The sequence below is a fragment of the Plectropomus leopardus genome, chromosome 10 (assembly GCF_008729295.1).
Source record: "Plectropomus leopardus isolate mb chromosome 10, YSFRI_Pleo_2.0, whole genome shotgun sequence".
Taxonomy (NCBI): Eukaryota; Metazoa; Chordata; class Actinopteri; order Perciformes; family Serranidae; genus Plectropomus; species Plectropomus leopardus.
The window spans coordinates 8,306,698-8,322,798 of NC_056472.1; the positions used below are offsets into that span (position 1 = coordinate 8,306,698).

The window sequence follows — 16,101 nt, forward strand, 5'->3', positions numbered from 1 at the left end:
AGACTCACAGAGACAGGCTCAGACCCAAGGAGAAAATGTCGAAAACACATCAGTGTAAGGCTATTATTTATTAAAGGGCTTTTTGCCAAGTTATTATTTTTCTTTGTTTTTTGATAACGTGATAAATATATCATGGACTCTTTATTATGGTTGTGCCATTTTATTGTATTATCAATTAGCTGCCTTTCAGTACAATTTTTGTAATAGCAAGCCTTAATTTTGTTAATTTGATAACTTTTTCTAATGATTACATTGATTTCAATAGTGCACAACTTGCATTTAAAGTATGCATTCAGGGAGAGTATTGTAGCAGAGACCTACATCTTTGCAAGAGCTGTGTACCCATGGGACCAAGGACCTACAGCACATGTCTGCTCCACCCTCTTGTCTACCTGAACACAACTAAAGTATGGAAAAATCTGTGCAAAAATATTTAAAAAAATAAAGGAAAAGGGTTATATAGCTCATCACATGACAATTTATTTCAATAATCGGATGTTTTCAAGACTCACAATTATGGATGTGTCTTCCGGAGGTCTGTCAGAGACTGTAATTATCTGTCAACAACAATCATGCCCTGCAATTATGGTATGCTATAATTGCTCTGGGTATGATGGCTAATTCCTTCTGTGGGTATGGCGTGGTTATGGAAACCATGGTAACTTGACATGTGACTGTGGGGATTTTTCTGGATACAGCAGGGCATGAACTGGAGTTACATCAGGTGTGTTGTGCTTTCGTCCTCCTCCTGGGTATTTTAGTAGTAGTTCTTATTGAGAGTGCTTAAAAAGGCTGCAACAATGCAGAGCAGCTATTCATCCCCTACCTATCGCTAAACACCTAGACTGAGCCAGAAGTAAGTGAGAATCTTTGGTCTTACACTTTTGGGCACATTTTTGGGTAGTCTTCCATTAACCAATTTAAGTCTCTAAATTTTATCTAGATTTTTTTTTCCCCAGAAGAATTGGAGCTTGGTTGTTAGGTTGTGTGTGAGAGTGTATGCAAGCCCAGTGTCTTGTGACGGTAAAGACTGTTCCAGTGTACTGAAGGCACTCATGAATCATGCATGAGCTCTGACTGCCACTGTTTGTTGCGCTCTCTTTCTTTGCCTCCTTCTGTTACCTTTTATCCTTTTTGTTAGCCTTTATTATCACTTTTCTCTATCCATCCATTCATGTTTCTTTCACTGTCCTCTTTTCTATTTGACAGTTGCTCAAGCTGTGTCTCTCGTTAACGCTGTGTTTATCTCGCTGTGTCTTCTCTCGCTGTGTCTTCTCTCATTTATAATACAGGGGAGACTTTGTGTGGTCTAATTAAATTGTACCTCTGTCTTTGTTGCAGTGAATGGAATCTGGGTGAGATTGAGATAGCCCTTTTACAAAGGCTTTATCTCCATTTGCTCAGTGTTTGAGTACACAGACTGGGGTAGAGACTGAGAGCCAGTGAGATGTTTGCCTTTATTTTGAATGTGCTTTAAAAAAGCAGTATTGAAATCTGTATAAATGTATCTTAGTTAGGTCTTCCTCTTGAAAGTCAAAGATTTGAATCATCAGTTGGAGACCTTCAGTTGACTGAGATTGCTTCAAGTTGACCATTTTTTGGTCCCCAGATTTTGCTGGAGAGCAGGTGCTCTCGACTTTCACACCACTCTTTGGTGCAGGGAGCTGTGGAGAGAGGAGAGACCTTCTGCATAGAATTGGTGAATTTACAGCTCACAGCAACTTAATATAATACAGTCTCTGGCTTTTGTCTGGTATGTAGTGTTGGCAAAATTGTTTCACATTTACAACCCGTTGCTAATGCATTTAGCTTGTTTACTTTATTACGTAAATGCAGATTTCACACTGAATGTCTCTTACAGCCTGTTCAAACTTTAAAACTTTGTATGGAAAACAAAACAAGTCATTGAAAATGCATATTGAACAGCCAAATCCAATTAGACTGGCCTAATTATGAGCTGGGTGCAGCCCTACATTTAAGAGTGCAGTTTTTCCAATAGAATTTTAATCTATCTGTGGTGATAGTTGATGTTGGGATTGGGGGACTAATCATTCTATGTCCTTTCTCCAAAGAAGGACTTTTGTGTGGGTCCATGAATGCAGCACGAGTGAACTCTCTGAGTTCATTTTTTTTTCTCAGCAGCAGTTTGAGGAGTTTGCGTCATAGGATAAATAATTGATCCATCTATCTGATCAGAGCTGATCAGATTGGTGGATGAGAGGGGCAGCAGCTGAAGAAGTGAGTGAAAGCACACTTTTCCACCAAGCGCAGTGAAGGATTTAGTTTCACTTTCCCTGCGCCTTAAGTCCTGCTGCTCCCTGTGCACCAGGAGTGTGATAAAACTGCATTACTGAATAGGATATATATTTCGATAGTGCTCCTAATCAATGGCCCAGCTCTAAAATATAAAATCAGTATGTGGTGGCAGATGTGTTAATCGTGGCAGGCTGTCAAAAATAAATGGATGTGTGGGAAACCCTTGAGTGCACAATCATGCTAGATCATTAAATGGCTTATTTATCAAGGACTTTCCTTTGCTTTTAATCTCGCTTACTTTTAATTCAGTCACAAGTTGCCAAGAATGTTAGTCCACCTGTGTGAGCTCAAACAAGCTCCACAGTATTTCTTTCTGTCCAAATCTGGCTGTCCTCTCCACCCTCAGCTCCTCTGATCCCTGAAAGCTGTTTTTATGCCTGTCATTTTCCGACCACATGGCCCCATAAAATCACAGCAGAAGCGAAAATGTTATTCAACTAATTAAAGAGAGCTCTGAAACAAATCCTGTCCTGAGTGAGCCTTTAATTGGCTTTAAAGGCGGCATGTGGCGAGAGATGGGGAGAGTGGGGTGGGGAGATGGAGAGAGAGTTGGGTGACATTGATTGGAAAGCTTAGAAAGGTACAAATGTTGCCTGTGTGTATTAGTGATCTTGTAATGCGTGTTTTCTGCCTGCATGTGTGTGCAAAGCTCGATTTACATTAGTCTGTGTCTAATGACTGTGTTAAGTGTAATGTGTTGTTTGTGTGTGCTGTCTGCCATTAAGAGATGGAGAGGGAGGATTAAGGTGGTGTTATGTTTGACCTACAGAATGTGGTCAGGCGGAAAGGTCACACGAAGCGTAAGGCTTTTATTCCCCTGTATTAATTTCTCTGGGAAACTCAACTTAATTACTACCCTGTCACAGATTTATTGATCTCGGCCAACCTGGTCGATTTAGGCTGTCACATAGAGTTCAGACACAAACTCCTTCAATTCAGTGAGACCTCTACATTGGTATGGGAAGGCTCTGATAACAAAAATGATCCGTCAGGAAAACTGGTATAACCTGGCTTAACTTTTATTTGCAGTGCAGCATCACCTGGTAGTGTACTGCATTTGACCATGTAAAATACATGCCAGTCCACATTCTGGTCAAAAGACTTTGGAACTGAGATCGTTCCAAAATCAATTGTATAATTCTAATGTTAATCTCGCAGTCGTAGAGATGGTTTAATAATTGGATTTAGCAACACACTAACACAGTCCCTTCCATTTTGAAATGCAGTGCCATTTTTAGTCATATGTGTATGACCTTCTCTCACCTAACTTCCAGGCCTTTTCCACCAACATGGGAATGAGTTCTGTTCTGGTTCCAGCACCCAGTTTTAACCATTCGGACCATTCCAACCAAACATAAATGACTTGCAAACCCAAAAACTTGGTTTCCAGCTGAAACAAAAAAAACCAGCAGTTTTTTCTTGAGCTTGAGTATGCACCGTGACAAGAACAGTTTCATATTCTACAGGTTGGAAAGTCAGGATTTAGAGGGCAACGATAGCATTCATGTGAGATATCATCAGAGGGAAAACAGAATGTGTAGCGGTCTCATTATTATTTGGTGCATTCTTGTGTTTAGAGTAAAAAACGATATTTGTGTTAACAGGACAAAAGCTTGCAGGTTATCATTGTGATCCGAGATTTTGCTACTTTTTGCTACAGTTGTGCATAGTGCGTTTGCCTTCCATCGATGACGCATATTTTAATTAGTTGTTCTGCTCAAAACATATGGAAACTTTGGCTGTTTTGCGAGCAAACACAGAGATTCCAAGAGTTCTTAACAGAACCAGTTTAAGAACCAGAGCTGATTTGGTGAAAAGGGGATATTGAAGATCATGGTTTTCACTTTTGTTTTTCATAGAAGGGAGTCTCATGTTTAAGGATGCCTGGCGTGGGATCATGAAATTCAAGTGAATAATCTACTTATCTATTATTTGGTTAATAGATATGTAGATTGCTGCTTCTTTGGTTATTTTTTAAAAGAAAACAACGTCAGGTTTAGATCTTTGAGATAAAGATTAGCTTGTTAAAGTGGAAGGTTAGCTGTCGATCGCCTAATTCAGAAAGCCATGACGATATGCTGACATACCAACAGTCTGTGACGATGATTGAAGGCCTTCTTTCTGCAGGAACTTTTAAGTTGATGTTGGTCATAAAACACATGCTCTATACTGAAAACCCTTTTTCTCTTTCTTTTTCCTCCATCTTCTTCCAGACGAGGGTTACTACCAAAGTGGAAAGTTTCAGTTTGAAATAGATGTCCCCGAAGCCTATAACATGGTGGTGAGTGTTCCAGTTATATTTTTCTGTTTGATCTAAAAAGTGTATTTTGTGTGTCTGCTTGTGTGTGTGTGTATGTGTGTGTGTACCTGCCTGCCTGTGTATTTGTGTTTTCAGCATTAGTAGGTAGCTTCCTGTTTTTACTTGTTAAAATAACAACCCCTCCAGATTTGCTGTCAGATTGTGGTCTGCTCTGTTCTGTCATGTGGTTGTGTGCGTGATGTCTTCAAATTATCAACTGCTACTTCCTCCCAAAAAATTCAGAAAGGATTATCAAGGTACTACTATAGATTTTTTTTATTCTCTGGGTCTGCAGCATACTGCATCATTTTTTCCACCTGGACTTTGAGTGTTAAAGTTACTCTGCTCATCTCCTTCTTTGTCTGCCCCTTTATTTCTTTTTGTTACACAGGCTTTATCTTACTGTGCTGGTGTGTGCTTGTTTGTGTGTGAATCAGTTTTGTGTCTGCTGCAGAAGTATGTATGCCTTGTATCTTAACACACACACACACGCGTGCACACAAACACACACATGGTTTCCTCTGCAGGCAGCCATCTGTGGCAGTTTTATGACACCTGCCACAGAATGATAAATAATAAACATTCAATCATGAAAGGTTAATGGATTCATAAAGTTGGGCCTTGTGGCATTCAAGTAGACAATTGCTCATGTGACAGATATCTGGGGAGAGCAGTTTGAAAGAGTTTCTCATCAGTATATTACCTCTGTGTCACGTTAAATCCATAATGGGGTTAAAGGGATAGTTTGGGATTGTTGAAGAGGGACTGTATGAGACACTTATGTATAGTCAGTGTATTAAATACAATAGCTGGCGGCTGGCGCGCTCCCAGTTTGGAGAAACAGATGGGGTGAGCACCCGACAGCTTAGCATGACTCTGCTGTATAGAGGGCCTGATATCAAAATGTGTTTTAGCCACTTAAAAAAACGCCTACCTAAAAAATACAGTGTCAGTTTAAGTGGATGCTTTATTGAGCGTGTTTTCAATATGAAGTTTTCAGTCGAATCTCGTAACAGCCTCTAACATCAATTTCTGATCCTAAGAGCTGACGAGCGGCGGATGAGAAATGTAGTGCCAAAGGAAAAAGCAATGTCACGGCGAAGTAAAGCAATAAAAATACTCTAAATATAATATCCACCTAGACTGATATAGATCTTTTAGGTAGGTCTTTTTTAAAGTGGCTTAAACACGTTTTGATATCAACCCTTGTAGGGTGTGTGCCCCCTCTGTTGCTGCAAACAGGCAGCGTGCCGATCGCCAGCTACTATATTTAATACACAGACACATAAGTATCTCGTACAGTCCCACTTCATAAATGACAAACTATAACTTTAAATTGCACTGCAGTGGTAAAGCACATCAGAGGAATGAATCCTGTTGAATCCTCTATGGAGAGTAATTATTAGAGGTTCATCTCACAAAACACATTTCCCTACACGTAAAAAACATCAGCTGACAAAGGCGGTCTACAGCCTGAAATCTTATCTATAGCTCACATTATAGTGGCCTCATCTTTTACTCTCTGAACTAAGTTTTATTTATTTCTCTTCATACATAACAGGCTTTAGGTTGGAGCAGTAATGTTAATGGATTTCTGTCCATCAAATTAACCAAAAACTGGTTGAGTTCTCAGAGCTGATGAAATTCAATACCACCAATGAGTAATGACTCAGAGGTAATCTGAAAAAACAACAGGTGTGCAGCCGAACAGGTACTTTGGACTGTAATTAATACCTGAGGAGAGATTGGATATATGTGCCTAACAGAATTGAAATGACTGAAATTATGTGCACACTGAAAATCCCTTTTACTTCTGTAGAGAATGATATCCCTTAAAGGTTCAGTGTGTAGGATTTAGGGGGACATGTTGACAGAAATATAATATTATATTCAAACCTTAGTTTTCATTAGTGTATAATCACATGAAACTGAGAATGGTTGTTTTCTTTACCTTAGAATTATCCTTTTCTATCTACACTAGACTGTTAAAAATCAAATTTGAATTTCCATTTTTCTTATGATGTCTTTAATAATTGTTATCTTGTAAATAGTTAAATTGGTTTCAGTAGCCTGACATCACCTGACCAAATCGTAAATGCAAATCAGTCTGTCCTTCTTAGTTAATTATTAGGCTATTATAAGCCCTTATCGACAGCCAAAGACCAAAATGGTTCTGTGTGCAATTGGATAGACCCAGTGACCAGTGACCTGCGTTCTCATTTATAACCATTGCATATGCACAAAATGAGGCCTGAAGGAAAGGTACGCCACTTCCCACGCAAAAGTTGTGATATATAAACATAAAGGGGGAGAATGTATGGAAACTGTCACCTACGTGTATGAACATTCTGGAGATGGGAAATCGGTGACACAGATGTTAAGGTGATAAATTGAAGCCAGCCTGTAGAAATAAATGTGAGTAGGGTTGGGCATTATTTGTTATTTTTTTCTAATACTGGTGCCAAAAGGATACTTTTAAAACAGCTGCCTGGAACTTACTGCAGAACACGTCGAATTTAAAGGAACTCACCACCCTTGAAACTTTTAAAAACAGAGTGAGAAACTTTGAAGCAGCTACATATCGCACTTGTTTTAATGTAAATCCTGAGTCTTAATCCTGTTGCTTTTAACTAGTATGTATCTGTTTGTTTTGTTGCGTGAGTTGGTGTTCGTCTTTATTTGTTGCAACTTTTATATTTCTTAGGCTGCTTTCTTGGCCAGGCTTCCCTTGAAAAAGAGGTCTTTGTATCTCAGTGGGACCCACCTGGTTAAATAAAAGCTAAATAAAAGTAAAATAAAAATAAAACAGAATCCTACAATGCCTGAACAGATACTTTTTTTCCAAAATGAAGCACACAATGACAGTCAATGTAAAAGTAAAAGAATGTTTTTTTTCCATTTTTTTTTAATTGCAAAGGCAAAATTGAGCTTGAAACTGAATATATTACCTCTTAACAGTTTTGAAGTATACTGCAGCCTCAATGTCACCGTCATTGGCACACACGCGCTATCTCTCTCTTTCGCTCTTGGCCAAACTATGCACACAATCTGGCACAGAAATGAGGCACCAAAATCATGATTCAGTATGGGAGGTACCACATTGGCACCCACTTCCTTTACCCAAAGCTAAATGTAAGAGGAATCATTAAACATAAAATGAATATCACTTTGTATCATAAGTTACTTATAGATCCACGTTATTATAAACCTACAAAAGCAGTATTCATAAGCAACCCTCAACTGTAAAAATGATAAGCCAACTGCATTCTCAGTTTATATTCTGCTCAATATTTCATCAGCTCTTTCTCACATCCCCCAAAGGGGATACCATTAATTGCTGCGATCGTTTTTTAAAAGGTGTAAAATACTGCAGTGGCACTCTGTTGTTGCCATGATTTACCATAAAGAATCATTGATCAGAAGGCACAAAAACATCCATGAGGTGCTTTCCACGGACCATTTATGGTTAAATGTGGGCCTTTAGGGCAGAATGTAAGGCTGATTAACATGGGGACATTTTCAACGTTGATTTAGGATTTATAAAAGGAAACCGCGCACTGGCAGGCATACCCATGATCCTAAAATGCAATAAATAGCATAAGCAAATTGGAAACACAAATGAATTGGTTTAGAGAGTATTTTACAAATTATCTATAAAGAAGGCAAAAAATAACCTTGGAGAGTCATTGAGGATCCTATATTCATCTGATGATTGTGAACCTTTATATTAATAGTAAAAGGCTGTTTTAACCAAAAAAGTACATTTGTAAGTAGCTCACAAAACCACAACAAATTTGAGTGGTTATTATAACATTTGTGTAATAGTAGAAGTTATTTGTCTTTATCCATTCAATTTCAATTTCAATTTTATTTATAAAGCCCATTATCACAAACCCCCCCCCCAAACGAAACCCAACAAAACAAAACAAAACAAAACAAAAAAAACCCTATAATGGGGTCACTGATGACAGCATTGTTTTTGTTGGTCATTAAAAGATTGTCTGAAAGAAATTAAATCATAAAGAAATTAAAAAACAGTATTTTTCCCTCTCTCCCTTTTCTTGCTCTTTGTTAATCTCCAGCCTCCTAAAGTGAGATGTCTGACCAGAATATGGCATCCGAACATCACAGAGAATGGAGAGATCTGCTTGAGGTAATTTTGCCTTCACCTTCCCTCAAGTCATATTTAAGTTGTGTTTCATTATTGTTCTTCCTGCTTAGGAATTGATCTAAACATCCAATAAAAAAAAAAAAATCCACCACCATTCTTACCATGCAGTCCCTAAAATTTAATGGGCAGCGATTGAGATTTTATACAACAGTGGAGGTTGTAATATTTGACAACACCTTTGGCATTGTGTGAGGGCAACAACATACAATGCGTCAAGTGTCAAATAACATGAAATTATTGTAAATGACTTATTTGTTTTGTTTGTTTTATTTCAGCTTATTGCGGGAACACTCTATTGATGGCACTGGCTGGGCCCCCACTAGAACATTAAAGGTAAATCAAATGCATTTATTTAAGAGAACGTGCTTTTCATTCAAGAAAATTTGTAGGACTCTGGTTTTTGGTATTTAGAAAAGTAACATTTTTAGTCAAATATATTCAGCCACTTTTTTACCTTCTTACACTAATAGCTAATATTGCTACGAGCTGCATCGGAATTATCACAGGACACAATAATATGCTTTTGCTCAGCCAGGTAAACTTCACAATGAGAAGCTTCTCAGCCGCATATAAAAGTGTGCCTTGACTTCTTTTGCTTTACCCTTCACTCAATGAAGCACTTTCTGCAAGCTGTTTAGAAACAGTTACTGAAGTTTAAAAGCAAGGACGCCCCCTGTTATACCAATTCAAGATTTGACTGAAATTATCTTTGATGGTGGTGTGGAAATGAATGCAGTTGTATGGTTAAGCTCTGCCTCCCATGTTTAATTCTGACTTAAACCCTCTGACCCAGTCAAGGCTTACCTGTGCTGCTCTGCAGGGACACAAGGCTGGATTTATGAAAATATGTAAATGTATGCATATTTGGTGCAGTTGATTTTTAGAAGTGGAGGGGCAGGGACTTTCTCAGAGGCATTGGATGGCCCTCCTTCCTCCAGTTCCAGATAAGAGGGTTATCTTGGGGGATATGACAAGATTATCATTCAAAACGATATTTGTCTGCCGCGATAATGGTCATCATGTGTCCACAGTACCAGAAGTGTTTTCAATTATCCAACGGCTGTTATGAATTTTTGCGCTAGATTTAGTCTCTTTATTTTCTTTTACTGCTGCCTTCTATAAGCTTCACCCACACAAACAGAATGAATAGAAAGAACACTGGACTATTTTTAATGGCCGTTTGAATGGGACAAAAGAAAATGGCAATAGTTGTTATGGTGATAACACAGGTCAGTGGGGCCATAAAGTGTGTCCCACTGAGCACAGGCTTGTTTTTCAAAGGCAGCTACAGTACGTCATGTTTTTGTTATTGCCACTATTTGCCTGTAACAAACAGGCAAATGACAGTTATGGTAATATTTTAAAAGTAATGTATTGCTAATCTGAAAACATAGTATTTCTTTGCTCATTCAGTCATTACTGCAAAACCTTACTTCTTTTGATACAAGAAAATATATGCCTAAATCTATATTGTCCTCATTCTGTACATCAATGCTAACATATGTGTTATTAAATAAAAATAATTATTTCAGTTGATTAATATGATTATTTGATCTCGACATGTAATTAAAAATAGCACGAACTGCCTTCACATTGGGGCCACTCTTTTGGCCACGTAGTCTCATCAAAAAGCCTATGGGATTTTTTCCACTCAATTTTGGATTATTGCAGAAAATAAGCTCTATGGCACACCAGAATTTATGATACTTACAAGTTTTGTTCAGCAAGATAATCCTCATATATTAACACCACTTTTAGGATTATTGAAGCCCAAATGATGCCTCAGGTAAAAGCTAATTTTAGTGGCGTAACTTAACATCCCTACCACAATGAGGCTGTGAAGCCGTGCTCGGTGTGATGACGTTCTGTCATCTCCTTTAGTCACTTTTGAGCGGCCGCCTTTTTTAAAATCATATTAGCATTAGAGTCTACGAGTGGGCTGTGTACTATATCATTTAATGTTGTACAACAACACGAGTCTTATAATTTTGTGTTAATATAGACTATTTCAGGCAACTAACAACCCCCCCCCCCAAAAAAAAATAAAACATTGTTTGTGAGTTTGAGATCAAGGTATTGGAAGTCCTAAAATGCTGACTCATTTCTGGGGTGTAGGACTCATTACTGGGGCGATCTGTTACAACATATGTTTCTCCAGTCCATATCTATTTATATGTATGTGCATTGTGCAGCTCTCTCTTCAGACTTTTTTTGTTTTTGATGACAGTATTGTATGTAATTCTTAAAATATATAACAATATATTGCCAGTAGGTTTTTTTTAATATTGCCCAACTAGAGGGTCATCCAGTGAATTTTCTGAAGTGTCCTACAAAGACTGCCTTTGAAGTTATTACCAGGATTTGTTCAATCTCTATAGATTCTCTTGCTAGTTTTTAGGTATTCTAAGTTGTTGTTTTCTGCACACATTAGCAGAATAAGAAAGACATTTTTACTTTATTTTGCCAGAACAAATGGTAAAGATCTCTCTTCATAGTAGTTATATTGCATTCTCTTATTTGTTTTGTACTGCACAGTAGAAAGAAAGACAATGTGGAAATCGTTTTTCTTTTCCGCCAGACACCTTATGTAGCCGGCGTGGTGGAAGTTGTGACATGCATATAGATGCCAGCTCATCAGCTATTTACTGTCTGAAACCAAGGTGTGATCATACTCAGTTTTTGCAGTGAGATTTGGAGCAGATGTGTAGTACATAACAAATATGCATACACAGAAACCTGTATTTCATCTACCTTCTCCTGATTATTTTCATGGGTAGGTGTGTGCGTGTGTATGTGTGTGTGTGTGTGTGTGTTTGTGTATGCATGCGTGCGTGCGTGTGTGTGTGTGTGTGTGCATACACATACATGGTATAAATATAATTTTTCAAACAATACAACTGCTCTGAAGTACAAACAAATACCTTGTCCTTTATAAAATATTCCAGTCTCAGCTCTGTATTCTTGTCTTGAATTCTTTTCGTCTTTGGTCTCAATTCCAAGAAGTCACTGCAGGAAAACAGCTTTGCATACAGAATATGTGCTTATCTCTTTCTGTGTTTGTGTTCATTATAGAAATAATAACCACTGAGCACGTAGTCCGACTTAAGAAAAACTATTACTGGCAATGCAGCTTTCATGTAATTTGCATGAATGTATTTGTGCAACGTTTTACTGCACAAATGCATTAATTGAAGCTACTGTATGTGCTCACGGTAAACGTGTAGAGAAGAGAGTTGAGATATTTTCACCTCCTCTGCTGCCAATTTTCTGGTGCAACAAAGCAATTCTGCACCTTGAATAGATACAGTGGATCGTCATGGCATGATGTCTGCAAGTAGTCGCAGACATCTAGCTGTGAGTAAGTTGATAAGATAATCTAAAAATGTTGTACTTATTTTGCAGTTTTTAATGGTTGTCTGTCTGGAACTATGAGCAGTGATGGTGAGCCTATGGCTGTAACGGGAAGCTTTCTTTTGCTTAGTCATATGGAGTTCACCTCTGCTTGAAAGTGTCGCCATTTGATGGAGCCCATAGATGTGATTATTTGGTTATTGTGCTTTTTTTCATGGCCATCTATTTGCATCCCTGACCTGTGTCTGACAGTTGATGGTAATTTGTTTTTTGATTTTGGTCCAAGTTTCAATGCAGTCAGTTGTTGTTTACTTAAATGCAGATGTAGATGTGGTCATATGCACGAGTGCAGTGGGTTTGGGTCCATGTGTGTCACTGAGTGCACAAAAATTTGTGAGAAAAAGTAAGTGCAAAAGCTGTGAGTCAGAAAGGATTGTGTTAGTTTTTGAGTGGGTGATGATGTCCCTCTTCACTGGTCACCACTCTTCTCCACTTCAGCCCACACACACACACAGACACACAGACACACAGACACACACACACACACACACACACACACACACACACACACTCACATGCACAGAGAATATCTTTGCAATAATAGTTTATATGGTAAAATCAACAAAATTACATCAACAACAACAATGCAGTCATGTCGAACTCCCCACTTTGTTGCTTTGGGCTTTGCTTTTTTCGCAGAAGTATTTCATTTCCCCTGATTTTTATCTGTTTTTGTTTAACTGCTTTATATTCCCTTATAAAACAGGCAGTTAAGATGGCAACATTGTACAGTCATAACCAAAAGAGAGGTGGTGTCACAAGCCCTTTTTAAACAATAACAGTGGCATACAATGGCAATAACAAACATTTACCAGTTTGTGGACATTTTCAGCTGCTATTCTTCTTCTTTGAGTTGCCTGCTAACTGCTACTAGCTGCTATTTAAATTTCCTGTGATGGATCATATGCATAACACGTTGTCAAAACATCACACCCGTCCTGCATTTGGTCCCGTCCTGCCAGATGTCCCTTTTCACAGACCTCAATTGAGTTCTGTTATTACCTCCTGTGGCGATTCAAAGGCAAGACAACTCTGTCCCCCATTTCGCCATCATACCTTTTTATACTGAATGACGAGTTGGCATGATATTTTCGTCTCGAACAGGCTTTGTAAAAGAGGCTTAGATCTTAGTCTGTTACACTGGAAAAGTGACAAAATAAAGTATACACAAATCAGACAGTACAGAAAAAATAGCTCCTTTTGTCTCTGTTTTTAGTTCAATCATTATTTATGAGATCAACCATTTCACTGCATCTCACAAACCATCTTCTGCGTGGATGGAAAGACCTCCAGGTGCAGTGAGTACATCAGTGCATTCATTGAATTCATCACCGATTAAAGTACATCAAATTGAGTTTTGAAAATAGTATACCACAGCCTTTAGAAGTGAAACCTCTAACAGACTGGCTCAAATAATAACTTGGGATAGTTTAGTTTTAGTTCACCAGTGATCAATACATTTTTTTTTTTGAGTTAGCAAATTAACCTATCAATATGGCACAAAGAAGACCGGGACAGAGAAAAAGCAATAAATTGGTATTAGTGATTAGTTCAGCCTGGTTCAAAACTTTATTTCATTATTGTAAATAAGAAAAGTACACGTGTCTTGAATTATTAAAAGACAACTGAGTGTTATCCCTGAAAGCATTAATTTGAAATTAAAGATCAGCGGACCAGCTAAAATATGTTTGCAGCAGCTCCCAGTGAAGTAAAGCTTCCCTTATTTGTTGGTCTGTTGTGATATCTTCCAGTGCTCGGTTATATTCTGTTGCCTTGCCACTGCTTTCTTAGATTTCACTCGACTATTCTTGCAAGTGGAAAGCTGAGGATAATGAAAGTCATAAGCCTCCGTAAAAAAAGGCAATTATGATGCCGCCTTTGTTTTTCCATGCACAGAACCCCACAGCCTATAGCTGCTGCCAGACCTACTGTAGAGTTGTACCCTGCATGTTGCCGTGGTACATTAAAGAGACCCATGGCTCCTGCTGACAGGAGATTCAGGGATTGGGCGATTTCAAACTTGTATCTTTTGTACTGCTGTGTTACTGCTTTGACTCAAAGGAAAGAAATTCTGCAAATTCTTGTGAAGTTTAATGCCGAATGATATTTGTACTGAATGTTGTGGTTGCCATCATAAAGACTGAAAGTCAAAAAGCTTGCATTTGCAATCAGGACAGTTCTTGAAAATCAAACATAAAATGTGTGTGTATATGTGTATATATGTACCATAGATGTGAGGGTTTTATTTGTTATTAGGTTGTGGTTCAGCTTTAAGTGTTAGGTTATGCACACTGGTGGCCTGATTCCTGTAAGAGAGGTAGCTAGAGGTGACTATCTGTAAGTGGATTTTTTTCTCAGATGATCAACATTTGAAATACTGCTACTAAGTTATATAATGGTGCACAGAAGTTTCTGTATGATGTATGACTGCACATTTATTTAAAAAACAAAACAAAAACAAAGACATGTTGTAACTAAGAAGTTCTTTGTCATTGCCATGAAGCCTTGTAATGCTTGTGGTTGATTTGTGAAAGAATAGATCTTTCTTTTAGTCATAAGACGGAAAGGAATTTATGATAATATAAGGTATTAAATTGCCAAGTAAACTGCCTATCACTCCACTCCGCACATTCTTTCTGAGGCCCCAGAAAAATGTCCGGTGTTCTGATGTAAGGCAAAAATAGCATCTCCCTCATTATCCATCTGAATTAGCTTCAGCTGAATTACTGTCTGTAATGTTACCCTTTCATATGTAGGGGGTGTTCTAAATTTATTCACAAGATTGGGGTCAGTCCTGATCCAGGCATTTTAGAACTCATTATATACAGCCAGTTAAAATAAATGTTGGCATCATCGGTGGACGCTAAATATTAGAGGAGTCAAGTTTTCATTTATTAAAACCTTCATTTCAGACTTAATCTAGGAAGACCCCTCTTTCAATGATGCTGAGCAAGAGGCGGACATAAAAACAATCATTAATCAAACCTAAAAATGATGAACAGATAAACAGTATACAAGCCAGTTAAAGTATATGTAAAATGTGACAAAACAACAAACAATAAAAACAATATATATTAATGAAATATTTAAACACAGGATTTTTAACATGCTAAGGTATAGATAGTTGTATAGTTGAAACCATTTACAATCAATTAAAGTAAGTTCTGAAATGAGGCATTTAAATAGTGGCGGTATCCAAGTTTAAGGTTTTTTTGCATATTATACAATGTATAAATTGCTTTGTAAGAGCAATATTTTTCTTAGTTCAATTCTGATTAAGGGAATGTTAGAGCAATAACCTATTCTGTGAATGAGTGACAAGATTATGTGAGTCCAGGGTTTTAAAAAAAAGGGATTGGGGAAGGAAACATTATAGGAACATCCCTCATGTACATGTACATGTACATTCTTTGTGTTATAGTACATATTTTAACATGCACTGTTTTAACTTCTGGTCTAATTGTACTGGACTTTAACATGAGTGTATTTGTTAATTTATATTTAAACCTAACCTTTTTTAAAATTCTTTTCTCCTAGGACGTTGTCTGGGGATTGAATTCCTTGTTTACGGTGAGTTTTGCTTGTTTTGCTTACTAAAACTAAACTACCTACAAATATGTTTTGTTAATTTGTCATAGTAACTGGATAAATGGCCAGCACAAAAATAAATGGTTATTTCTGTACATGTCTGTCCCCTAAAATCTGTAGTAAAATAAAGAAAGCTGTGACCAGATATTTCACTTCTTTAACAAACATAATTGAACTAATTTACAGTTCAGGCTTGGAGCATATAAATCTACACTGTTGAAGTTTTTTTTTTTAAGTCGCATACTGTTTGTAGGTTATAGCAATGACATAAGTCCAAACCCAGATCAGATGAACCAAGGCTGTTTTTTATCTTTCT

The 16,101-nt window shown here is 37.6% G+C and overlaps 1 protein-coding gene across 2 annotated transcripts in view; it reads left to right on the forward strand.

The window, feature by feature from the left end:
- Nucleotides 1-16,101, forward strand: part of ube2f (ubiquitin-conjugating enzyme E2F (putative)) — a 52,700-nt gene that overhangs the window by 15,532 nt on the left and 21,067 nt on the right. For both annotated transcript variants that reach the window (XM_042494619.1, XM_042494618.1), the window contains 4 exons: nt 4,530-4,597; nt 8,698-8,768; nt 9,062-9,119; nt 15,735-15,767. In XM_042494619.1, coding sequence (XP_042350553.1) covers nt 4,530-4,597; nt 8,698-8,768; nt 9,062-9,119; nt 15,735-15,767 — 230 coding nt within the window. The remainder of the gene's footprint in view (nt 1-4,529; nt 4,598-8,697; nt 8,769-9,061; nt 9,120-15,734; nt 15,768-16,101) is intronic.